General features: G+C 36.7%; 1 protein-coding gene across 8 annotated transcripts in view; it reads right to left on the bottom strand.

Annotated features, from left to right (window-relative positions):
* TRIM37 (tripartite motif containing 37) overlaps positions 1-19330 on the bottom strand; it is a 148295-nt gene that overhangs the window by 64479 nt on the left and 64486 nt on the right. For all 8 annotated transcript variants that reach the window (XM_043583913.1, XM_043583917.1, XM_043583919.1 and 5 more), the window contains 5 exons: positions 11636-11815; positions 7891-8005; positions 6779-6994; positions 5406-5542; positions 1681-1766 (listed from right to left, as the gene is read on the bottom strand). In XM_043583913.1, coding sequence (XP_043439848.1) covers positions 1681-1766; positions 5406-5542; positions 6779-6994; positions 7891-8005; positions 11636-11815 — 734 coding nt within the window. The remainder of the gene's footprint in view (positions 1-1680; positions 1767-5405; positions 5543-6778; positions 6995-7890; positions 8006-11635; positions 11816-19330) is intronic.

The raw sequence follows: 19330 nt of genomic DNA, 5'->3' as shown, positions 1-19330 counted from the left end.
AGAAAAAGACCCAGGGCACACAATTGAGGAGGGCTTCCAGGAATAGAATACAAGCTAAAATTAAGAAGGAATAGGAGCTCCGCCCAGCATGAGGAGAGACATAAGGAACATGGTGGGAAGCACATTTGGGGGGATGAAAGAAGTTCCTCTAGACTAAAAAAATGACAGAGGCAAGTGTGAGAGACGTAAGGCTACAGAAGTGAGTAGGAATCAGCATATGAAAGGTCTTCTGTACCATTAAGCAAGTTTGGATTTTATCCTGTAAGTAAATGGAATTCAATAAAGGGTTTTAGAGTAGAGAAGTGACATGATCAGATATAAATTTGAAGGGGGAAAAAGAACTCATTTTGAGCATATGAAAGGAAGAATAATGGATACAAGGAACCCAGACAAGAGACTATTTTGAAAGACAGTGGCCTAGACTAGGAATGTCAAAGGAAAGTACAAATGAATTCATGCACTATTTAGGTAGAATCAACAGATTCTGGTAATGTATTACAAGCAGAATTTAAGCAAGAGGAAAAGATGAAGAATGTATAGCACCATCAATCACTAAGATGATGAGCTATTACTGATAGGCAGGCTGACAGATAAAAAGACAATGATTTGTTTGGGAGACACTGAATCTGTTAACATCAAAACCACACAGCTACATGGAACTGGAAGTTATGAGAAAAATAAAAGCTAGAGCTAGAACTTAGAGAGTAATCAGCATATAAATAGAATTGAAGTACAAGTGGAACTGAAATCACCTAGAAAAATGTGAGAAGTAGGAAGAGTACAAAGCATGGGTGGAAGTTGCAAGGCTTCCAATGTTTAAGAGGTCTTCAGAGATCCAAACACGCCACAGAATATGCCCGTGTTTGTACCAAGGGCAACATCAATAAATAGCAATACAAAGCTAGCTTATAATTATTTTAGCCAAGATTTGCATGCTTAATTAAACAGGTCCAAGAACACAAGAGAAAAACTCAGCATTTGAGCCACTTCATCCCAACAAGAACAGTGTGGTCTGGCAAAAATCGGAATCTAAGAAAAAGATGATATGGAGCTCTAGACTAGTTCTACCAACAGCTACCTATGTGACCTAGGCAATTAAATCTCAAGTTTTTTCAATGTATAAGATGAGCTCTCAAAAAGTCCTTTGTAAGTCACAGTCCATGAATCTATTCAGATTATTCTATACTTAAATTAGATTTACAAACAAGACAAATATCATAAAAGGATAATTAATACATAACTGTAGAGAAGACCAAGAACTATGGATTCAGACAAACCCAAAACTCAAATCCCTCTTTCATTTACTAAATTGTGAATGAGAGCAAGTTGCTTAAATTCTCTACATACCAGTTTGTACAGCTATAAAAAGTAGATAATATTAAAATCTATCTCACAGAATGTGAGAAATTAATGAGAAAAGGTACATATAAAAGTGCTTGTGCACAATCCTTGGTATGTAAGAACACTTACCAAATGTTAGCTATTATTGCTGTTTTAAATACCATTAGTATACACTCTAAGATATATAATATATATTGACACTTCCAATATACAATATTATATACATATATAGCACTTCCAATACCACAAGCTATATAGAGCAGTGGCTGCCATATATTAAAATATGATAGAGAAGAGGAAAGAGAAGACAGAACAGCTTGTGCATCTTAGCCTCTGTACCTGGTGGTCCTGCAGCAGCTGCATCTTCCATAAGTTCTCCCTCTTCCAATTCCATGTTGTTGTATTCCACATCATTTTCTCCCGACCTAAGAATATACAAAATTCATCATTCCTATACAGTAAGGACAATTAACATTTGTCACACCTCGATGAATTTTAAAACAGTAGTGCATAGCTTTCTCCTACAAAGTAAGACATGCTATTTCTCAATACAGAAATGAGGAAAAGGACTTTTAATATTATCATGGTAGTGTTAATGTTCAAACTACCTTTCAAAAACACCGAGATGGTTGGCAACATTTTTCTTTTGTAAAATTTACTTATTTATTTATTTTTTTTAATTTTTTTTTTTCAACGTTTATTTATTTTTGGGACAGAGAGAGACAGAGCATGAACGGGGGAGGGGCAGAGAGAGAGGGAGACACAGAATCAGAAACAGGCTCCAGGCTCCGAGCCATCAGCCCAGAGCCCGACGCGGGGCTCGAACTCACGGACCGCGAGATCGTGACCTGGCTGAAGTCGGACGCTTAACCGACTCCGCCACCCAGGCGCCCCTACTTATTTATTTTGAGAGACAGAGTGTGAGCATGGGAGGAGCAGAGAGAGAATCCCAAGCAGGCTCCTCCCTATCAGAACAGAGCCCAGTGCAGGGCTTGAACTCACAAACCATGAGATCATTTTCTGAGCTGAAATCGGGAGTCGGACGCTTAACTGACTAAGCCACCCAGGTACCCCAATGTTTAATTTTTAAAATAGAAAATATGAGAACCATTGTAAGCAGAAGGAACTATATAGCTTTAAAGAATTTATAACTTAATGGTAAGAAATTAGGCTTAAAACACTACCTTTAAGGTTAAAAAAAGATCAAATTAACATATATGATTACTTTTTTTTTTTTTTTTTTTTTTTTTAAAGAGAGAGAGTGTACATGCGAGTGGGGGAGAGACAGAGAATCCCAAGCAGGCTTGACATACAGTGTGGAGCTCAATGCGGGGCTAAATCCCACAACTCTGGAATCATGACCTAAGCCGAAATCAAGAGTCAGTCAGCTGCTCAACCAACAGAGCCACCCAGGTACCCCATCAATACTGTTTTCTTAAGATGGTATTTCAGAAAAAGGATGTTGCCTCCTGCCAAAGTCCTCACAAAATCTTTCCTATCAAAAAAACTACTATTGCTTTATTTTATTTTTTTAATTAAAAAATTTCTTTTAATTTCCTTATTTACTTAGTGATTGATTTTAAGTAAGCTCTATGTCCAAAATGGGGCTTAAATTCACAACCCCAAGATCAAGAGTCACATATTCTACCAACTGAGACATCCAGATGCCCCACTTATTATAATGAGAGTGCTATATGGAACAACACTAACCAATGCTAGTTTGGGATATTTAAGGAACTCACAAGGGAAATGAAAGCAAAATGAACTACTGTGACCTAAGATAAAAAGCTTCTGCACAGCAAAGAAAACAATAAAAAAAACTAGCGGGGCCTGGGTGGCTCAGTTGGTTAACCGTTGGCTTCAGCTCAGGTCATGATCTCATGGTTCATGGGTTCGAACCCCATGTCGGACTCTGTGCCGACAGCTCAGACCTGGAGCCTGCTTTGGATTCTGTGACTCCCTCTCTCTCTCTGCCTTTCCCCTGCTCATGCTCTCTCTCTCTCTCAAAAATAAATAAACATTAAAAAAAAAAAAACTACTAAAAGGCAACTGACAGAATGGGAGATAATTTGCTAATGACATGTCAGATAATAGGTTAGAATCCAAAATCTATAAAGAATTTATCAAACTCAACACACAAAAAACAATCCAGTGAAGAAATGGGAAGAACACATGAATAGACATTTTTCCAAAGAAGACACAAACACATGAAGAGATGCTCAACATCACTTATCATCAGGGAAATACAAATCAAAACCACGATGAGATACCATCTCACAGCTGTCAGAATGACTAAAATTAACAACAGAAAACAACAGATGTCGGGGAGGATACAGAGAAAGGGGTACCCTCTTACACTGTTGGTGAGAATGCAAATTGGTAAACCCTGGAAAACCGTATGAAGTTTCCTTAAAAAGTTAAAAATAGAACTACTCTATGATCCAGCAACTGCACTACTAGTTACCCAAAGAATATAAAAACATTAATTCAAAGGGATATAGGCACCTCTATATTTATAGCAGTGCTATTTACAACAGCCAAGATATGGAAGCCCAAGTGTCCATTGACTGATGAATGGATAAAGAATATTTGGTGTACACACACACACACACACACACACACAGAGGAATATCATTCATCCATCAAAAAGAATGAAATTTTGCAATTTTCAACAACATGGATGGAGCTAGAGGGTATAATGAACACTAAATGAAGTCAGAGAAGGACAAATATGATTTCAATCCTACGTAGAATTAAAGAAACAAAAGAAATGAGCAAAGAGAGAAAATGTGTGTGGGTGCACGCGAGACAGAGAGACAGAGAGACGGGGGTAAGGGGGGGAACCAGGAAACAGACTCTTAACTATAGAGAACAAACTAAGGATTACCATAGGGAAGGTGGGTGGGGGAATGGGGGGAACAGGTGATAGGGTGGGAAGACATTTACAGCCTCAGAATATGTCCCTATAGGGTATTTATTAACTACAAAGGGGAAAAATTAGTATTGGAGAAACCTGACAGACATCACGTTAACCAAGTGATCTAGGGGTGCCTGTGTGGCTCAGTCAGTTGAGTGTCCGACTTCGGCTCAGGTCATGATCTCGCGGTTTGTGAGTTTGAGCCCCACCTCGGGCTCTGTGCTGACAGCTCAGAGCCTGGAGCCTGCTTCGGATTCTGTGTCTCCCTCTCTCTCTGCTCCTCCCCTGCTCACGTTCTGCCTCTCTCTCTCTCTCAAAAATAAACAAATATTTAAAAAAATTATTTTTTAAACCAAATAATCTAAATTAATGGTACAGAGATAAAAGACATGTGCTTTCCCACTACTCCATCATATGAGGTCCTGAAAAGGTATCATAATTTCTTTAGTACTCCTGCCTAAAGTGCACAATCTTAATTTAATTGTGAAGAAACATTTGGACAACTCCCAAATTGAAGCTTGCTAGGAAAGAAATGCTCTTTCTCTGAAGTGTCAGAGTCATAAACAAGCAAACAAACAAACAAAAAAGATCAGGTGATCCAAATTAAAGACTAAAGAAACTTAACTAAAAGTAATGTAATACTGCTTTGGATCCTAGACCAAAGGACATCAATGGCAAATTTTTAAAAGGTAACAGATTATAGTATTACATCAATGTTAAATCCTGAGTTTGATAACTATACTGTAGTTACATAGGAAACATAGTACACAACGAAAAGTATATTCACCTAACTCGAAAGTCTCACCAAAAAATATTTTTATAAAATACAGAAAAGAGGAACTAAGCAAAATATTAACATTTGGGGAATTAATCTGGACAAAGGGAATATGGGAATTGTTATCTAGCATTTTCTCCATTTTTCTTAAATTGAATAATTGAAAAATTAAAAAGAAAAACTAAAGCTAAGTTTGGAACCCAGAGGTGTGAAGAAGGAAAACTATCTTTCCTTCAAGTTCCTTCATTTATATAAGATACTCTACAGCAAGTAAACATGCTGAGTATCTCCACTTTTAGGCCCAAATTTAGTTAATATGCTTCTAATAATTACTACTTAGATGCTTTATGGCAGTTAATGTGAGACACTCACATAGTTTCTTCATCAATGTCATTTTCTTCTGTGTTACTTGTTGCTGTGGAGCTGGCAGAGGAACTGCTGCCATCGAGGTGATTCACTTCATCTTCACCAACAAGATCCAGATCCAGATCTCCATCTGAAAGTTCATGCTAGATCAAGGCAAAGAAACAAGACTTCTATCTCAAATGTTTTTACTCATTGATCATCTGATCCAGCCAATGGACCAAGCACCAAAGAATAATGAAATGATCAGAATTCTCTCTCCTGTGCATAGGCAGTTGAGCCCATTAGAGAACAGCACACAACCACATTATCTGGTTCCACTAATAACTTATTGCTGCCATTTTCAGTTAGGCCTTCAATGTGACTAGAGATGCTTCATATACTCCACTGCAGATGCCAATGAGGCTCTTCACAGGGTACCATTTCAAACCATCATCCTGTAGTCCGACCTAATCTCTAACATCAAGGACATCATAAAACTCTTGTCACCTATCTGCATAGAAAAACACACTGGTTATTATGTGTAAATACCCCCAAATTTTACCTGCCCTACCTCCAAACCCCATCATTAATTCCATTAACACCCCTTTCACAGGTTAATTGCTTCACCTGAGTGCTCCATTATCTCCTTAAATAGTTTGTTTTGTCAATACCTTAACTTACCTCTCTCCCCACTGGCTCCTTCATTTTAGTACATACTTGAAGTGTCCTATCTTACAAATAACAACTATAACAACAAAAGCTGGTCTCCGCATCACTGTCTTACTTTTCAACTCTATTCTTTTTTATGTTTATTTATTTTGACAGAAAGAGTGGGAGAGCGGGGGAGGGGCAGAGAGAGAATCCTAAGCAGGCTATGCGCTGACAGCGAGGGCTCAATCCCATGAACCACGAGATCATGAAGTGAGCCGAAATCAAGAGTTGGATGCTTAAGTGAGCCACCCAGGTACCCATAACTTTAAACAGTAACAATCACTTCTCAAATTCTCATTCTGGTTGTTGTTTATCTAGCATAAAACCTGGCTATCTCCCAAATCCTAAATGATTCTACCTACATATGCAAAAATAAGGTACTGTACTAGTTTTAGTAAATGGAAATAGATCAGATTTGTTAATTCCACAATTTGTATAGTTGTATATTTTCCGGAATGTGTGTCAGTTTGTTTGGTAGAACATACGTTTTCTATAATAAATTAACTTTAGAGCCTTGTAACACTTTGATTCAACTTCTGACTTAATATTTACAGAAGGGCATACTCTACTAAAGAAAATAAATGGAGAAGTCTTTCAGTATATTGATTCCTCTATATATACTGGAAACCATGGTCTTATCATTTCTCTTACAAAGCACAAAATGAATCTAAAACAAGTCTAATTATTACATGATAATCTTCATTCTGAATCTTTTCCTCTTCTTCATCCTCTTTGACATCTCTTATAGAAGCTGTAGTAGGACCATCCTGGAGAAGCATATCGGTGCACGGCATAGGCTTCTTAGTACGTGTCTCAGGAGTGTCATCATTTTGGGGGCTCAGATGATTATCTGGTGGTGACAAATCTCTTGATTTCTGACTTCGAGATAACTCAATAGTAAGTCTCTTTTAAAACAATAACAGCACACATAAACATGAGTCAAAAGAAGAGTTCCCTGGTACAGTAAAAATATTTTCAGTAAAAAGATATATCCAGATGTTCCTAAAAACATTTTTGAACCATTTCTCTCACTCCCTCCAGGTTTTGCTTATGGAAAAATCTATGGCGCAAAAAAAAAAAAATCTGCCCAATTTACCCTCATTCTTCTTATATGCAGCCCAAGCTGCACATACAATTAGCAAACTGTAAAGTCAATAAATATAAGCAATTTTAAATAGTACACTTAACATGAAAATCTCTCAAAGCATGTATTCATTCATATTTCCTCCCTTTTCTATTAACCATTCTCAGCACTTCAATCCTATTACCCCATCTCAATTTCCACTGGCAGAAAGAAGAATCCCTTACATAATGTAATTTACCACTGTAAGATAAAAATTCCTTAACTGATCCTCCATAATGCTCATTCAAGAATAGTGAAAATTCAAGATGTGGCAATTTTCAATTATTCTATAACTTAGAATCCTTTGACTTCATGACAGCATGGAAAACAGAAATACTCAAGTCATTGAGAAAAACACAAAATGTTTACCTCAATGAGAGCAGCACTGTCCAATACAGTACGGAAATGTTCTATATGTGCAATGCCCAATAGAAGCACTTGAAATGCGGCCAGTACAACTAAAGAACTGAATTTTTTATTTTAATTAAGTTTGCATAGCCATATGTGGCTAATGGCTAACAAACTGTGAAGAGTGTAAAATTAGAGGCTCAAAGGTGGGAAGTAGATGGGAGAATAAGATAATTGGACTTTTCTACAAAATTACAAAATCTAATTACAAATGTATCAAGCCAAAAACACAATATGAAACACTAAACCCAAAATACATTTTTTCCTTACCTCTTTAAGGTTATTTATTTGTTGGATATAGCTAGTTTGTGCAGCTTCTAATTGAGTAATATACCAATGCTGGTCCCGGCATTTTTGAAAGAAAGTTGGAGAACGAACCTGAAACCTTAAAAGAAGAACTGCACATGAAACGTGATACAAACAGTAAAATATTATCAACCAAGCCTTGAATCTATAACTATAAATTCTGTAATTTTAAGTTTACTTGATTACATTACCACAAAGCTAAAATTCAAATTGAATTCAGAGCTGCTGGTATCAACCATTTATACATACAGTTTACAAATTAGAATGACATAATGTTCTGAGAAGTTCTCTTCAAGAGGCAGGCAAACCATAACAGACTCTTAACAATAGAGAAGAAACTGAGGGTTGCTGGCGTGGGGGGGGGGGGGGCGGTTAGAGCGCTAAATGGGCAACGGGTATTAAGAAGGGCACTTGTTGTGATGAGCACTGGGTGTTATATGTAAGTGATGAATCACTAAGCTCTGCTCCTGAAACCAATACACTATATGTTAACTAACTTGAATTTAAATAAAAACTTGGAAGAAAAAAGTTATCTTCAAGTCAGTTGTCTAAATTCAAACTATACTTTTGTAAAGAAATAACATTACATATCATGGTTAAAGCTCCCAAACTACTAGTTCAAATACATTGTTGATCATGAGATGGGAAGACCATGCTATGCAGGAAGAAAGAAGCTAATGCTTTCCTTCCCCTTTCTTGCTTAGGTCAGGCACTACAAAAATAGGCAAAGTTTGTTTTAGACTCTGTTTTTTTTCTTTCCTGCCTCCATCTCATGTCCCCATTTTTCTTACTCCTCAATAAAAAAATAATTTAAAGGATCAACTATCCAGGACTGCTTTACTGTCCCCCAAAGAGTTGCATCCTCTAAATAACCTATATTCTAAACCCTTCCAGATAGCAGCTTAAATCAACCCTCCATATATCACAATACAGCATATTTCAGGAGGGTTAGGGAAAAAAACAAGTATAATAAAGGATTTTAATGGGTAAGTGATAGGACCTCAATCTTTTCAGAGTTATCTGTACTTTTAAAACACTAATACCTACTAATGCAAAGAATCTCTACCTACGTCAGATGAATGAAAATGAGTCTATACTGAAAAAATTTTCAGTAACATGTAAAGATGTTTCTAAAGAAAGGAAGAGTCCCAAGAGAAAAGACTAACTTGGAAGCCTGCAAATCCTCTTTCCAGTCTTGTCACCTTTATGTTAAATACTATTCCATTTTTCGTAACATTTTAAAGCTAGTATAGGAATCTACTGACCATCTAGAATTATCTGCAGCAGATAACTATTTCTAGTCAAGCATACTCAGGCATTAGAGGTCAGAGATTATTCACTCAATCACTAGCTTAAGTGGATACTGCCTACTCAGTATACACTGGTAAGACTTTCAAAAGACTATTACCTTTGAATACCTAATGAACTACAGCCAAGCCCACACATTATCATTAGTTAGTATATGTATCATCAAAACAAAAGCAAGCAACAGGTAAAATTCCTTAACTTTCTCATTTAACAAAAAGAGAATAAAATACATATTTATTCATATGTAGTTGTAGAAAAGCCTTAAAGTAACTTTCTGATATGTACATTTACAATTCCTTCAGAATTTTGAATTGAGGTTCAAATTTTCAGCGATCTCCCATTAAATATTATGAGCAATAAGATAATTAAAAGCCTCCTCTCCACGAATCCTACAGCAATTTATTTATACTGCTATTATAGCACTATCTTTTAGAAAAAATTGTTTTTATCTACCCATTTCATCTTGATTTTCCTGAGGACAAAATCCATCTTATTCTTTCTTAATATTAACCCACTGCCACTCAGTAAACATTGCTGTATAAATGATAATAAGATATTACAATAGGAATCTGTTCCTGCACTAATATTCAAGCCTGTAAGTAAAAGTTTTGTTATAAATAGGGATGGCCTAAATAAAGAATTAGAATTTGGGCTAAACTGCATTTAAAAAAAAAAAGAAACTATTACACAGATTTCCACCAGAAAGATTCAACATTACTATGACTCCAATAAGGAGAGGACTAAGGATTTAAAAAAAAAAAAAAAAGCTCTTGGGGCACTTGGGTGACTTAGTTAAGTGTCTGATGCCTGATTTCAGGTCAGGTCATGATCCCAGGGTTGTGGGACAGAACCCCACATTAGGCTCCACGTTGACAGCATGGGATTCTCTCTCCCTCTCTCTTTGCCCCTCTCCTGTCCTCTCTCTGTCTGTCTCTCTCTCTCTCTCTCAAAATAAATAAACATTTTTTTTTTTAAAGGCCCTTTTGTAGGCTGGTCAAATTGATGGCTGAATAATTTTGCTATCTTCCCTATGGTAAAGTATGGAATAGCAACAAACTATTTGTTTTGGCAAATAATAATAGTAATAACAAAACCCTGAAAGGTTATAAAATGGAACTAAAATAATTCCCCAAATGAAGGCAAAAACAAGAATCTTTTTTCCTACACTGAAAATGCAATACTCTTTTATCACTTATTCATTCTCCCAAAAGGGTTATGAAGAACACATACGAGTAAAAGTTCATACAACAGCAACTCCTGCAGCATGCTCTGAATCAAAGAGCTCAGAATAAGTGGAAATTAAGAGTATACCAAATCAATCCCAAGGAAAATGCTCTGAAAATGGTTTTCATGGAAACTCCTTAAACTGTTAAACATTGTTCAAAACATAATTGAATCAGGACACTTGGGTGGCTTAATCACTTAAGTGTCTGACTTCAGCTCAGGTCATGATCTCACAGTTCATGAATTTGAGCCCCACACTGGGCTCTCTGTACCCCTCCCCCAGTTGCTGTCTCTCACAAAATAAATAAACTTAAAAAAAAAACAAAAAACCATAATTGAATCTACTTTTTTAATACTCAAGCTCTCACTGTCATCATCAAATTAAAACATCATGTAATGATGCTCCAAAATGTCTGACTTATACAGGGTTCCCCAATATTAAACAGGGCTGTGCGGTTTTATAGTCAGTTTATGTTGTCCTTTCTTACAAATAACACACCAACTACTTATCACTTAATTTGTTTTCAAGAATTTTCATTTCTATTTCCTTACTTTTAATTTGGTGTTATCTGGAAGAAACTGAAAATTATTTTGTGAATTTAAGCTTGTAAAACCAGTCACCCACATATAATATACAATGTCAATTGAAAAAAATAAGCACTTGATTCCTCAATATTTTTGTATTTCCAAATGGGGAGGTTGCTAGATGTTCAATAGGTAAGTAAATGGAACATTACTTATAAGAAGCAGTAGTTTCCTGGGGTGCCTGGGTGGCTCAGTTGGTTAAGTGTCCGACTTCGGCTTAGGTCATGATCTCACTGTACCTGAGTTCAAGCCCCGTGTTGAGCCTGAAGCCTGTTTTAGATTCTGTGTCCCTCTCTCTCTCTCTCTGCCCCTGTCCCACTTGCACTCTGTCTCTCTCTTTCAAAAATAATAAATATTAAAAAAAAAAAGTAGTAGTTTCCTTTCTATGGAATTACTAACTAGATGTCAAGCACATTTCTGAGTTATATTGCTCACTATACAGGACTTCTGAAAAGAAACACTTAAAAACATAATAGGATTATAGTTAGTATAAATTTCAGTATTCATGTTTGTTAAATGAATAAATTTCAAAATAAAGTTCTGATGACATTATTCCCCCATGATAAAAACAATATCAAATGTTTCCTATTACCTTAAAATCACTGTATCATTTTGCCGATTCAAATATCCTTCATTGGCAAGTAAGTCCAAACGGAAAAATCTATTATAACCCCAGCATTCTCCAACTTCAAAGTCAGATGCAAATTCTCGAATGATATTTTTGGTAGGATCATTGCAGGACTGATGAACCATCTCTACACGATACTCATACCTAAATTTGAAAAACAGACTATTAATACAGAGTTAATAAACAAGAATAGAAGACAAACATACTGAAACACTAAGTAGGTTATTAATTACCTGAGAAAAAACTTATTGACACTTACATTTCTTTCAGAAATGACTATCATTTATAAAGACACCAGTTTTGTAATGGGCTCTGACAAAATGACTGACACCAGGTCCTTTTTCCCTCTTAAAAATGTTTACCAATAGAGGCGCCTGGGTGGCTCAGTTGGTTGAGCATCCAACTCAGCTCAGGTCATGATCTCATGGCTTGTAGGTTTGAGCCCTGCATTGTACTCTGTGCTGACATTGCAGAGCCTGCTTGGGATTCTCTCTCTCCCTCTCTCTCTGTTCCTCCCCTACTTGTGTTCTCTCTTAAAAGAAATAACTAAAAAACGTAACAAAAATTTAAAACACATGTTTACCAATATAGCAGGTATAAAACAGCACCTCAAAAAATAAATAAATTTTGTATAAAATAGTACTTTCAAAGTTACTTTTGCTTTAACAAAGGTACTTACAGGGATTCTAATAAAATATAATTAAAAATGACAAATTATTAAATATTGGTGAGGATGTAGAGAAATATGAACTCTCATACACTGTGGTAGAAAACATAGAATTGTGCAGTCACTGTGGAAAAGCTTGGCAAGTCCCCAAAGATGTTATAAACACTGAATTACCATATAATCCTGCAATTCTATACTAGGTGTATATTCAAAAGAAACAAAAACATATGTCCATATAGAAACTGTACAGGATTACTCATAATAGCCAAAAGTTGCATACAACCCAAATATCCATCAGCAGATGAATGGATAAACAAATTGAAGTATATACTTAAAACTGGATATTATTCAGTCATATAAAGGAATGATGTTCTGGTATATGCTTCAACATGAGCAAACCTTGAAAACACCATGCTAAGTGAACAGACGCCAAACACAAAAGGTCCGACTACAGGATCTTCTATATGAAATAGCCACAATAGGCAAATACACGGAGACAGACAAAGCAAAATTATATTTATCTAGGTATAGGGGAAGAAAGGAATATGGAGTGTTTACTTAATAGGTATGGGGTGTTCTGGGGTGATGAAAACACTCTGAAATTAGAAAGAGGTGATGGTTTACAACACTCTACATGCATTGAATTCCACTGAATTGTATATTTTAAAATGGTTACTTATGCTTCCAATCCATGAGCACGGAATGTTTTTCCATTTCTTTACATCTTCTTCAATTTCCTTCATAAGCTTTTTATAGTTTTCAGCATACAGATCTTTTACATCTTTGGTTAGGTTTATTCCTAGGTATTTTATGATTCTTGGTGCAACTGTGAATGGGATCAGTTTCTTTGTCTTTCTGTTGCTTCATTATTAGTGTATAAGAATGCAACTGATTTCTGTACATTGATTTTGTATTCTGAGAATAGCTGAATTCATGTATCAGTTCTAGCAGACTTTTGGTGGAGTCTGTTGGGTCTTCCATGTATAATATCATGTCATCTGCAAAAAGTGAAAGCTTGACTTCTGGAAACAGTGTGGAGGTTGCTCAAAAAATTAAAAATAGATCTACCCTATGACCCAGCAATAGCACTGCTTGGAATTTACCCAAGGGATACAGGAGTGCTGATGCATAGGGGCACTTGTACCCCAATGTTTATAGCAGCACTTTCAACAATAGCCAAATCATGGAAAGAGCCTAAGTGTCCATCAACTGATGAATGGATAAAGAAGTTGTGGTTTATATATACAATGGAATACTACGTGGCAATGAGAAAGAATGACATATGGCCTTTTGTAGCAATGTGGATGGAACTGGAGAGTGTTATGCTAAGTGAAGTAAGTCCTACAGAGAAAGACAGATACCATGTTTTCACTCTTATGTGTGAAACTGAGAAACTTAACAGAAGACCATGGGGGAGATGAAGGGGAAAAAAAAAAAAAAGATAGAGAGGGAGGCAGCCAAACCATAAGAGACTCTTAAAAACAGAGAATAATCTGAGGGTTGATAGGGAGTGGGAGGGAGGGGGAGCTCCTGGTGGGTGATGGGCATTAAGGAGGGCACCTGTTGGGATGAACACTGGGTGTTGTATGGAAACCAATTTGACAATAAATTTCATATTACAAATAAATAAAATAAAATAAAATGGTTAATTATATGTTACATGAATTTCACCTCTACAATATTAACTTGTTACTTCTATTTTTAAAATGAGTAGTGAAAAACTCAAAATACATAGAAAAACAATCAAGAATATTGAAAATCTGGGGGAGAATACATTAATGCAGATAGTCAAATACATCTGGGTTCAAAACAGATAAAAGTTTAAGATCAATAGTATATGTGCTGCCAAAGCGAGCACAAAGAACAGAAAGAAGTAAAAACTCACACTGTATGAAAAACTGTATGAAAGAAGTTCCTTTACCAGCTTTAGTTCTTTAAAATCATGACAAATACATACTTGTATTTCTAACAAATGTGGGAATTAATCCAAATTAAAATACTTAACTTAGCATCTAAACCCCAATCTTAGATAAAACTAAAACCTTAAATTTGAATATTCCTTCTACCAAACTGAAGGCTCTCAATAAATACAATAACTGTTCACTTAAAAATTTTAGAATTATTTAATTACTCCTCCAGGAAAAATTCAACTCTTTCCTTAAGCAACTCAAAGAAATTCCCTTCTCTAAAACAAGGCACTCAGCAAGGACTGTAGAGTCAATTTCAGGATGTCACTCATATGCAAATATTCTCTGAAAGTCTATACAAGTGTATGCCAACACACCTTTAGAGAGATACTTAAGCATAATGAAATTATGATAGTACTTCTGCAGCATCCCAGATGATACTAAAATATACTAGATAATGACACAAAGATTTAAGTTTTTATTTCATATTTTGGCAGTTAAACTACTTCACTGTTCAACTCTGAATTCCATAACTGAATGACATTTTAATATTAATGAAAAAGTATTCAAAACTCTCCTCTAGGTTTATTGAAGTGTTAAGAGAATTAACAGATAATAAGATGTCATTTTATCAGAATAGAAAGGTCTCGCTAAAGTATTTAGATAATATTTAACAAATATATGAATCATAATCTTTTTCAACCTCAGTATCCTGAATGTTTCATTATCACTGATAACATTTATTGCTGTTTATAAGACAATGTGAACTTTAGGTTCCTGAAGTGTATATGATCAACAATAAAAGCACAGAAATAAAATCAGTACCAAAGGCAATAGAAATGTCACAAAATCTACCTATCAGTAACAGAGAAAGGAAACTTTCCAATGCAAGAAATAGAGATAGATCAAGAAATAGCTTAATCAAGAGATGAGGAGAGGCCCAAGATTTAATGGTAGCAACAGGGACACAAACAAAATCCTGTAATCACTGAGATTCTTATAATTCTGCCCTCGATCAACCACTTTCCAACCAAAATGGCTCATTTCAGAGAATCAAAACAGCTTGGTCGTTAACAACAACAATACAGAAACCAAAGAGTCTGTGTTAAACCGATTGCTGTTAAACAATGCCAATCTTGAGTGAATAATTTGAGCCATCACTGTATTACCATCTGTGAAATGGGACTAATAATATAACCTACAGCTCACAAGGGGATAGTAAAAAAAAAATGGTACTATAAAGCACAGTGCTTGGCATAAAGTAAATACATAGCAGATGTTAGCTGTTATAACAACAACACAAGTTAGAGACACGCCTATGTGGTTCTGTCATTTAAGCGCCAACTATTGATTCTGGCTCAGGTCATAATCTCACAGCTAGTAAGATCAAGCCCCGAGTCAGGCTCTGCGTTGACAGCACAGAGCCTGCTTGGGATTCTCTCTCTGCCCCTCCCACACTCACTCAGGCACATGCAGGTGCTTTCTTTCTTTCTCTAAATGAATAAACATTAAAAAAAGAAAATACAGGTGAGTCCACTGCTAAAGATCACACAGGAGATTTGAAGCAAAGCCAACAGCTAAAACATACTTATAATTCAAAGGCAGAATCCTTTGCATATCACTAGCATTATTCATAGTTTGACTCCCCAGTAGGGGCAAGAATATTCTGCATTAAGGTTAGCCTATGTCAGAAGTTGTTAAAATGTAATCTGTGTGCCCAAGGGTCAGCTCCTAAATGGTCCTATTAGAGATCCAAAATGTCAAACAATTATTGTAATATTAAGTTGTGTGCCTCTTTCATTGTGAGGACATTCGGAATAATGGTGCAGAAGAACAGTAGTTAAAAATGTACCAGTAAAGGGGCACCTGGGTGGCTCAGTCAGTTAAGCTTCCAACTTTGGCTCAGGTCATGATCTCGCAGTTTGTGGGTTTGTGCCCTGTGTCGGGCTCTGTGCTGACAGCGCAGAGCCTGGAGCCTGCTTCAGATTCTGTGTCTCCCTCTCTCTGCCCCTTCCCTGCTCATGCTCTGTCTCTTGGTCTCTCTCTCAAAAATAAACATTAAAAAAAATTTGTTTTTAATGTACCACTAAAGTCATTAAATTATTCAGTACTACACACTTTCAGACAGTGAAACAAAATGCCAGTGTCTCTCAGGAATGTTTCTGATGAAGTAGTAAAATTGATACAGTTTATTAAATCTCACTTCTTGGTGTCACAAAATGGGACACATACATAAAGTACTTTTGCTGTATAGTCATGTACAATGGTTGTCTTGGGTAAATAACTGTAACTTAGTTGCAAATTCACTAGTCACTTTTTTTGTGTAATATCAAATTAAAAGAACAACAATAAACAATGTTTATTCAGTTGTGGATATCTGGCAGACATTTTCTGGACCAAAACATCTAAAGAAAAAAACTTCCAATATTGGTTGCCAAAGACAAAACACAAGCTTTGAAATAAAAAAGTCCTAACTCTGGAAAATCTGGAGGTGCTACATGAGCTTAAAAGCTTTCTAACAGAGGCACCTGCATGGCTCAGTCAGTTAAGGGTCTGACTCTAGATTTCAGCTCAGGTCATAATCTCACAGTTGTGAATTCGAGCCCCGTGTCAGGCTCTGCACTGACGGTGCAAACCCTGCTTGGGATTCTCTCTCCCTGTCCCTTTGCTCCTCCCCAGCTCTCTCAAAATAAATAAACGTTAAAAAGAAAAAAAAGTTTTCTAATACTTGAAGACTCTCCTGATAAAAAATGGTAATATAAATGAATGTAATTCTTTAATATCACATGAAATGTGTCAACTGTATATTTAGCAAATTATTATTTTCTTTTTTTTAATGTTTATTATTTAAAAAAAAAAATTTTTTTAATGTTTATTTATATTTGAGACAGAGACAGAGCATGAACAGGGGAGGGTCAGAGAGGGGGAGACACAGAATCTGAAACAGGCTCCAGGCTCTGAGCTGTCAGCACAGAGCCCGACGCGGGGCTCCAACTCACGGATCGTGAGATCATGACCTGGGCTGAAGTCGGACGCTCAACCGACTGAGCCACCCAGGCGCCCCCCCCTTTTTTTTTTTAATTTTTTTTCAACGTTTATTTTATTTTGGGGGGGGGACAGAGAGAGACAGAGCATGAACGGGGGAGGGGCAGAGAGAGAGGGAGACACAGAATCAGAAACAGGCTCCAGGCTCTGAGCCATCAGCCCAGAGCCTGACGCGGGGCTCGAACTCACGAACCGCGAGATCGTGACCTGGCTGAAGTCGGACGCTCAACCGACTGCGCCACCCAGGCGCCCCAATGTTTATTATTTTTGAGAGAGAGTGCAAGCAGAGAGAGAGGGAGACACAGAATCCGAAGCAGGCTCCAGGCTCTGAGCTGTCAGCACAAAGCCCAATGCAGGGCTCAAACTCAAGAACTGTGAGATCATGACCTGAGTCGAAGTCAGACGCTTAAGCGACTGAGCCACCCAGGTGCCCCTGTAAATTATTATTTTCTAAATGATCAACACATGAGTAAAACATTCATTCCAAGTATAAGACAGATTAGGGGCCCCTGTGTGGCTCAGTTGGTTAAGCATCTAACCCTTGATTTTGGCTCAGCTCATGTTCCCAGGGTTGTGGGATCGAGCCCTTTGTTGGGTTCAGCACGGAGCCTGCTTAAGATTCATTCTTTCTCTCTCTCTCTCTCTCTCTCTCTCTCTCTCTCTCTCTCTCTCTCTCTCCCTCCCTCCCTCCCTCCCTCCCTCCCTCCCTATCCCTCTCCCCTCCTCACACTTGCTCTCTAAAATTTAAAACACACACCCACAAAAAAAACCCAAAGTACAAGACAGACCAATTAAGTTCTCATTGTTGTTTGTTTTTTGAGTAAATAGCTTTAATGAAGTATAACAAAGAAAGTTACACAATCTGGTAATTTTTATATGTATACACACATACACATAAATACATACCCATTAAACCATTACTACAACCAAGATACAAAACACATCCTTTCCCAGTTTCCTCTGCCTTTTGTGCTCCCTTCCTTACCATTTTCCTCCACCTAACCCCAGCCCTGTCTGTCCCTCCATCTCCAAACAACTATATACATGCATTCTGTCACTACAGATTAGTTTGCATTTTTCTAGAGTTTTTACATTAGTGCAATCATATATACATATTCTAGTTTCTTTCACAAATAATTTAAAAACCATTCATGTTGTTGCATGTATCAATAGTTCATAACTCTTTATTGCTGAGTGGTATTCCATTGTAGGGACACACCAAAATTTATTTATCTATTCAGCTGTTGATTGAAATTAGAGTTGATTCTATTTGGCTATTACAAACAAAGCTGCTATGAACATTTGAGTAAAAATCCTTGTGTGGACATACAGTCCCTTTTCTCTTGGGTAAATATCTAGGAGTGGCTTAGCTGAGTCATGTAGCAAGTGTATAGTTAGCTTGTTAACAAATCACCAAATAGTTTACAAAAGTGGTAGTTACTGTTTTACATTCCCATGAGGAAGGTACACGACTTCAAATTTCTATATATTCTTGCCAATACTTGGTATGATCTTTTTTCTTTCTTTAAATGTTTGTTTATTTTTGAGAAAGAGAGAGAGACAGCAGGGGAGGGGCAGAGAGAGAGAAAGAGATTCTCAAGCAGGCTCCTAACAGCCCAGAGCCCACTCAAACTCATGAACTGTGAGATCATGAGCTGAGCCAAAATGAAGAGTCAAACACTCAACCAACCAACCCACCCAGGCACCCCGCCCAGTATGATCTTTTTAATTTTACCCAATGCAATAGGATATAGTGGTATCATACTGTTTATAAACTTCCATTTCCCTAATGATTAATGCAATAGGGTATACTGGTAGTGTATTGCTGGTAAATTTCCCTTTCCCTAATGGCTAATTCTATTAATTACTTTAAAGAGGTTTATTTTGCCATCAATATATCTTTCATAGTGAGATGTCAAATGTTTTGTCCCCAGGGGGAAGGGAGCTTGTTTATTTTTTAATTGCTGAGTTTTCAGAGTTCCTTATATATTCTGAATAAAAGTCTATGTAACTTGAAGAGGTGAACTTCATGGTTTTCAT

The sequence above is a fragment of the Prionailurus bengalensis genome, chromosome E1, assembly GCF_016509475.1.
Source record: "Prionailurus bengalensis isolate Pbe53 chromosome E1, Fcat_Pben_1.1_paternal_pri, whole genome shotgun sequence".
NCBI classification, from domain to species: domain Eukaryota; kingdom Metazoa; phylum Chordata; class Mammalia; order Carnivora; family Felidae; genus Prionailurus; species Prionailurus bengalensis.
The sequence above is the reverse complement of the archived record's forward strand: the minus strand, read 5'-3'. Positions and strand labels throughout refer to the sequence as shown.